This window comes from Camelina sativa, chromosome 8 (genome assembly GCF_000633955.1).
Source record: "Camelina sativa cultivar DH55 chromosome 8, Cs, whole genome shotgun sequence".
NCBI classification, from domain to species: domain Eukaryota; kingdom Viridiplantae; phylum Streptophyta; class Magnoliopsida; order Brassicales; family Brassicaceae; genus Camelina; species Camelina sativa.
Genome location: NC_025692.1, coordinates 19,660,026 through 19,667,629, shown reverse-complemented (window position 1 = coordinate 19,667,629; position 7,604 = coordinate 19,660,026). Strand labels below are relative to the sequence as shown.

The following is a 7,604-nucleotide window of genomic DNA, read 5'->3' as shown; positions in this document are numbered from 1 at the left end:
AGTACGACATAATCGTCTTCTTTCTGAATAAATCGCGTAAAAGGGAAACAAAATTAGGGTTTCCCCCGAATTCAGATTGCGAAGATCACGAAGATAAAATAAAATAAAAAAACAGAGCAATCGAAAGCTTAAGCGTACGATTTCGTGTTCGTAACTTTTAGGGTTCCTTATTTTACCTTTCGGATTTTGAGATCGCTGAATTCAGAATTTGTGTTAAAAGATCTGTAATAAGAGTTTAATGAGGTCTGTTCTGAAGAGGAGGTTATATATACTATTGAGAATTAGAGAGAGGCAGGCTTACTTGTATGTAATTAGTCAGATTTGCCCTCTGACAAAGATGACCGTCATAAGATTATATAATTAGGATTATTATTTTTTTGGTCCCAACTTTTTTTTTGTCATATGAAATTTTATTAATGAACTAGCTTTGGTATTAAAGTGAAATACAAAGCCCAAAAGAGGGAAACTTAAGCCGCGAATGATATAAATGTCTCTGGAGTTTAAGCCGACGGAAAACGAGAATTCTCCGGAGTCTAAATCTTATCCAAGAGAAGAAAATACTTAAAACAAAGCCGAAAAACTCAAACCTAAAACGAAAGAGGACGAACCCGTAAATTAAAAGCATAAGCTACTAGGCTTAAACCTTACAAAATACTAGTCTTAAGATGCAAGAAAACCTCTTCTCTGAAGCACAAACAAAAGAGATTTATCAAGGGTGCCCACGGCCAACCTGAAGATAACAACAACTTCCTCCTATCATTATGAGAGCCAATCTCTCGAAACCAGAACATAAATCTTCATAATCCGGCAAGCGAAGACACGAACACACTTCCAGATGCGACGTCGACGACCACTGCGTCCTTTTACGTCTAGGTAGAAGACTTCAAAGCGCGATCAGATCTATCCAGATCTACAAAGCAGAGACAAGGAGCGAAGCCTAACCTCTCAAATAAACTGAACTCTAAAGAGAACAAAGAATTGTCGAGACAGCTATCATCCACAATGAGCAACAAAACATGAGAAGAGCCTACTGCAAACTTAGAAGACTAGCATATCTTCCATCAAAACGAAGCCCATGCTTATAAAGGGAACGAACCATTTGGGAAACAAAGGCTGGGAGAGTAGACCAAGGGTGAGAGGAAAGGCAAAGGCTGGGCGGGTAACGCAATCACAGCCAAACAAAACTGACGGCTTCAAGACAATGAGATGAACATGAACGGTAACTACACAAGGGAAGGATCAAGCAAGGAAGAAACATTAGTCTTCGAGTCGCACCATGGATCTACTAGATCCGGAAATTACTAACATCTTCTCTGCAACCACAAACTCAACAGAATTACCGCTCCAACCGCATCCACAAACACCACAATCGAAACTCCAAACAAACCAACATATTCCCCAATCGAAGGCCAAGATTCTGCTTAAACTAAACAAAGAAACCTAACATGAAACAAACTAACCCAGCCACAACGAAGATCATCAAAGGCAGCCAAAAGAATCGAGAACCACTACTACATGAAGAAAAAACAGAACCAGGCCACAAACCACATCGATAAACAAACCACTCTTTACCCACTGGTGCCACTCAAGCAGGGACAAGCCTACTGAGATAGCTCCAAAACCGGCTTCACCGCACCACCAACAAGAGAAACCAAGAGGATAGAGCGGCGATTTAAAGAAACAGCTTAAACCCGGAGAGGCTGGGACGGGACGACGAGCTATGGAGCTGTAAAGGTCCCCCGATTGAGAAGCCAACGAAACCAGATCTGAAAATTCTTCAGCAACATCGATACCCTTGACGTAAAAACGACCACGACGTCCACCGCTGGGCTCATCGGAAAACAGAAGGAAGGGACAGCAAACTAACTTACAGACCTCTCACGTTACCGGCGACGACGCACCGATGACCGGAGAGGAAGAACTCACGAACGCTTCTCTTTTTTTTTCTCTCTCGTCTTTTTTTTTCCCATCACTCTTCTCTTGATGAGTTCCCAACTTAATAACATTCATTAACACTTAAACATATAAGTGTAACAAATGTCCCAACAAATTGATCCGTCCGATGTCTAGGTTTTAAAATTTTGTAAGTAAAATTAAATTTAACAAAAATATATTAAAATTTGTGGTATGTTATTTATAATTTTTTCTTTTTAGTTATAATACATTGATTTATATCCATTCACAAATTTTTCATGTATGTTACCATTAACAGTGTATTTTTCTATACCTAAGTATATTGTATGTTATAAATATATTATTTACCACCACCTAGAAAAATAAATATATAAACACATTAAGTCAACTATTATATGTCTATTTATTTTACTTTTGTATAGTTTATTTAATCACTAAAATTATTAGTTTAAGAAACTTCTCAAATAAAAAATATTTACATAGTATACTAATCAATGATGTATCATCACAATAGTGTATGACCAACAACGGAGAGAACTTTGGCTTTGTCCTCCTCCCTTATGGTCTACCTTGCGTCCAACCTCCTCCACCATAAAGAGAATCTTGACTCTGTCTTCCTCCCTTGGGAAGATAACCTTGCATTCGTCCAACCTCCTCCACCATGAAGAGAACCTTGGCTTTGCCCTCCTCACGTGTGGAGAGAACATGTTCACGTCTATTAGCTATCTCAAAGTGGCATGCTCCGATAACCAATGACACTAAAAGCCCTTTTACAACATCACAAAATTTTTTGATAGTAACTAATGTTAAATTTTTCAATCTATTCGTGAAAGTGTCTTTGATACATCATGATGTAGCCTCTGTCACCAAGCTCATATGGATCTATCAAAAACGGTTTATAAATTTCCAACCTCTTCCACCATAAACAGAACCTTGGCTCCGCCTTCCTCCTTTGGAGAGATAACCTTGCATACGTCCAACCTCCTCCACCATGGAGAGAACCTTGATTATGCCTTCTTCATGTGTGGAGAGAACATGTTCACGTCTTTTAGCTATCTCAAAGTGGCATGCTCTGGCAAACAATGAAATGAAAAACCCTTTTCCAACACCACAAAATCTTTTGATAATAACTAATGTTAAATTTTTCAATGTATTTGTGGAAGTTCTTTGACACCTCCACCATGGAGAGAACCTTGGCTCTGCCCTCCTCATGTGTGATATGATTCTCCCAAGGAATCGGCACCTTCGAGTTGGTAGATAGAGACACCTTGATTCTACAGACGATGATACCTCAAGAATAAGGATGGTGGAACGAATGGTTGCACAAGAGTTGCAGAAAGACTCTTGATATACCAGTTTGATCTTTCAACCTCGCACCAAAAAGATCGGATCTCTTAGCCTTGCACCAAGGAGATTGGGTTTTGACTAGGTTTTGACTATTGGAATCACACCAAGTAGTCGGTTTTGATTGTTGGAATCACACCAAGCAATCAGTTTTGTTCACAAAGAACAAAAGAGAATCACTCTCAAAGAAAAGAAAAGGTTTTGATAAAAAGTTGGATGATTATTTTATTGCTCTTGCATGAGTTTATATAGGAAAAGAAACTTGGTAACAAAGGCAAGTATTAACTATTATTGAAACTAAAAACAATAAAGATAGATAGTTGAATGAAGATTCAACTCTTGGTGCATTTATCCCTTCCTCCAAAGTGACTCTTGGTGCATGTATCTATATTTTCGTCACTCCTCTTTGACCAAAATAAAGCTGAATGAAGATTCAACTCTTGGTGCATGTATCTATATTTTCCTGCATCTCTCGATTCTTCAATGTCTGGTCTATTAATGTTTGTTTTGCATTTGGCTTCATTACATCGATTGTTGTTCTCTCTAAGCACCTGCTAATGCTGAAGCTGCGACTTCTCCTCTGTTTTAGAATATGTAAGAGGAAGAAAAAGGGGTGTTGGTGGCATTACCTCGTAAATCAGGCATGAGGAATCGAATGATTCAGTAGAGGTATCAATCAAATTGGGTCTTTTAATGTTGTTTCTGTCTGTGTCTTTCTCGCTGAAACTTTGGTTGTTGTTGTTATGCAGGGTCAGGTTGCTTCTGTGGATATTAAACTACCGAGAAGAAGTTTGCAAGTGGAGTTTACTTGCAATTCATGTGGAGAAAGAACTAAGCGGCTTATCAATCGACATGCTCATGAACGTGGCCTTGTCTTTGTCCATGTGTGTCTTTGATTCTGCTTCCCAATTTGTGCACACCACATGTTTTCTTAATTGTCCAAGAGAGATGCTTTTGGTTGGTTAATTGCTTTTATTATTCCTTTTGCAGTGTGTAGGATGTCTTCAGCATCCTAAACTGGTTGACAATCTTGGTGTCATTGTTGAGTACGACTTCCATGAAACCTCCAAGGATTTGGGTACCGAGCAAGTTTACGGCTATGTCGAATGTTGGATTCTTTTTTTTGTTCATTCTCTCAGATATGTTCGTTTAGGTATGATATAAGAACTAGAAGTAAGCTATTTTCCACAAAGAATACAAAAGAATATATTATTTTTGAATCAATGTGTTGGTATACATGGGGGAAAATGTAGCTGCTCTGGTTGATACATTCATAATAGAAATTTTAGGCTGTCATAGCCAGTAGACAGAGAGTTCCCAGTGCAGTATTGACCCACATTCCTACTCTTCTTTCTAGCTGACTCAATGTAGTTCCTCCATTATGTAAACCAGAATTTAAAGAAAGTTATAATCATAGAAGCATGGCAATATGAAATTGTTGTTTTTTCAAAATTGTTGTTCAGTATAAAATTTGTTTTATCATTTTAGATAATTAATAAACAAAATTTTAAAAAATATTATTTAAATGGTTAAGCAATCTTATTTGGAATACTCTAGTGGAGAGATAATTTTAAGTTATAAGTGAGTTGCTTTAATTAGTTTAATATTAATTATATAATTAATTAATTTCTGAGCAACTTAGGAGGGGACTGGAGTAATGACGTTCTTGGAGACACCATACGGGGTCAGTATTATATCGGTTACGTTTTTTTTTTCTTCCTTTACTTTTCATTCTCTTTCCATTCAATCAAAACGATGAAAAACAAGGAAATCATCAAATCAATACGATCGGAGTTGTGATCGGTTTCCAGAAACAAGTGATCTAAAACCTAATTTTCTTCACCGGGAGGTTCCCGAAGATGGCGGAATCCGAATCTCAGATCTATCACGAACGACAACGATTGCAATTTTGGCTTTTGCACTCCCTCAACAATCTATTTCAGGTGATTCGCTCAAAATCTCAATTTCAGTTTCAAAATTTCAGCCTGCAAAAATCACACCGATGATTAAAGAGTTTTTTTTTTGGTTCAGGACAAAGTCGCATTCACGCGAGAAAGCTTGAACTCAATCGCAGAGAAGCTCGTGGAGGATGATCCAAACAAAGAAACATGGAAGACACCTCTCTCTTTACTCCTCAAGCCTCATCACAACACACTAACTGGTAACTATGACGTGAACATTATGATTACAGCTCTTGAAGGCAAAGGCAAGAGTGTTGTTTGGCATGATAAGCGTAGTGTAGCTTCTTCGATTGATCTTGATGGTACAGAGACTTTGATGGGTATTGTGTTGAATGTTCCGGTTAAGCGGTACGGTGGACTTTGGAGAAGTAGGCATTGGGTTGTGGTTAGAAGAATCAATGGTGTTTGGTATAATTTGGATAGTGATCTCGTTGTGCCACAGATGTTTAAAGATGGAGATGAAGTTAGAGGGTTCTTGGATCAAAACCTGAGTTAAGGTGCAGAGGTTTTGCTAGTGAATAACAATGCCTAAAGATCAACAAACTTGAGTTTCAATTTTTCTTATGTTTCTCTCCGTATGTTGTTGAAGACCCATCAAGTGTGGAAATGTATCTAGTACATATCTTGTAGTTTGAATTTGCTCCACTTATGAGTTTTGGAACTAGTGATCTTCATGTCTCAGTATACATTCTTTGTGTCTATGAGTAGGACTGGTATGCTAAATCTATGAGTAGACTTGATGAAGTAGCTTTTGTTTTCTTTATCGTGCTTTTGCAATTTTGAATTCTACCATCTATGTTCAGCATCTAATAACCAGCTAATCAATCTATCATTGATTATGTGTGTTGTTGGAAATGTAGGATCAGAGTCTTCGTGAAAGTGATAATCGAACGTATTGGCTTGGAAGGAATCATAAAATCATTGATTGGTTATTATATGAGAGGTCTTCCATCATTGTTCGATCTGAGAAGGTCAAGGATGAGATCGTTCTTGATGGTAATGACATTGATCTTGTCATGATCTGTTAAAAACTTATATATTGTATGTTACGTTATGGAACCATGACTGACCGAAGAAGTGGCGAGATCATTAGCGAGACGGAGGATGGTGGCAGAGCTTCGAACAACAGAGTGATGATAGGAGACAAGAATATCTAAGGTTTGGTCGGAGAAGAGACAGAACTTGAGATACAACCATTTTGCATGTATTCTTCAAAGTATTGTAGGGACCGAGCTTGAGATACAACCATTTTGCATGTATTCTTCAAAGTTGGGTTTGTAATCACTTTTGTACCACTTTGACTCTTTCAAAAACGTGAACACATATCTGCCCACTAGAGAGACACAATAAATTTATAAAGATATTCAGAGAATAAATATATAAAGATTCATATAATTGAAAATATTATTTCACAAAAGTAAAAAGAACCCTCCTAACTTGAACCAGAGTTCTTGATTAACCCAAAAGCAAGGATGTTCAGTTTTGTGTTGAGTTTGGAATCAAGACACCCATATTTAGAGATGACTAATGGGGGGATAAAAACTAAAAACAATGAGATGAAAATCTAAACTTAGATTAATATTATTTTTAGTATTATTAAAAGTTAAAGATACTAGTATACATTGGTTTGCTCTTAATACATTAATACATTAATGCTTTCTTAAATAAATGCAAGTACTATTCATATTCATATCCTAATTTTTGCGTAAACATTATGATAGCTTCGAACATACATTTTACCGTTATAGTTAACAGTATCGGTTTTTTTTGTACCACAGTAAATTTTTGTATCGGTCGAAGATAATGATAATGTATAGCAACCAACTTTGGGCATGTTCTTTTCATCCAAATGAGCATCAATTGTACATATGAATACACTATGTTATAGTGTTCGGTTCGCAACAAGGAATCCATCGCTCTCATAATCCGATTATTCAGTCAGTATAATTAGTCAGAAAGTTTATTACAAAAAGTAGTCTGACACAATTGTCAAAAATGAGTTTCAACTAGGTCTAGTCCCCATGGGGGGTGGGCAGGAGTGCGACGGTCCAAGACTCTTTTTTTGAAAAAAATTATATACACAAAACCATAAAAAGAAAAAAAGAGGATTTGTTAATAACTATAATTGCATTTATTTGTTTTATAATATATGGTTTTGTGTATATAAATCTTTTTTAAAAAATCTGGTTATTTAAAATTTTCAAAATAAACTCAATTATAGTTATAAACACATCGTCATCTTCCTCGTAGATATCATAATAATCTTTAACCACGGGATTTAGTGTGACTTTAAACGTTATCAGTAAACTTTCACTCGGTTTTGACCACATATCAAATTTTATTATCTCTAGAAGATAATTGGCAATGTATAATCCAAAGAAATCT

General features: G+C 36.6%; 1 protein-coding gene across 2 annotated transcripts; it reads left to right on the top strand.

Annotated features, from left to right (window-relative positions):
* On the top strand, positions 4,996 to 6,395 carry LOC104707560 (josephin-like protein). 2 transcript variants are annotated; one of them, XM_010423933.2, is made up of 3 exons: positions 4,996 to 5,201; positions 5,290 to 5,716; positions 6,080 to 6,395. In XM_010423933.2, exons 1-2 carry the CDS (start codon positions 5,118 to 5,120, stop codon positions 5,713 to 5,715), a joined length of 510 nt encoding a protein of 169 aa, XP_010422235.1. In that variant the 5' UTR covers positions 4,996 to 5,117; the 3' UTR covers position 5,716; positions 6,080 to 6,395. The 2 variants fall into 2 exon arrangements, with proteins under 2 accessions (XP_010422235.1, XP_019084517.1); XM_019228972.1 differs by lacking the exon at positions 6,080 to 6,395 and having other exon boundaries at positions 5,290 to 5,982.

Coding starts and splice junctions, on each gene's coding strand:
- LOC104707560 (XM_010423933.2), top strand. CDS start 5,118: ATGGCGGAATCCGAATCTCAGATCTATCACGAACGACAACGATTGCAA. Junction 5,202..5,289: donor CCCTCAACAATCTATTTCAG/GTGATTCGCTCA, acceptor TTTTTGGTTCAG/GACAAAGTCGCATTCACGCG.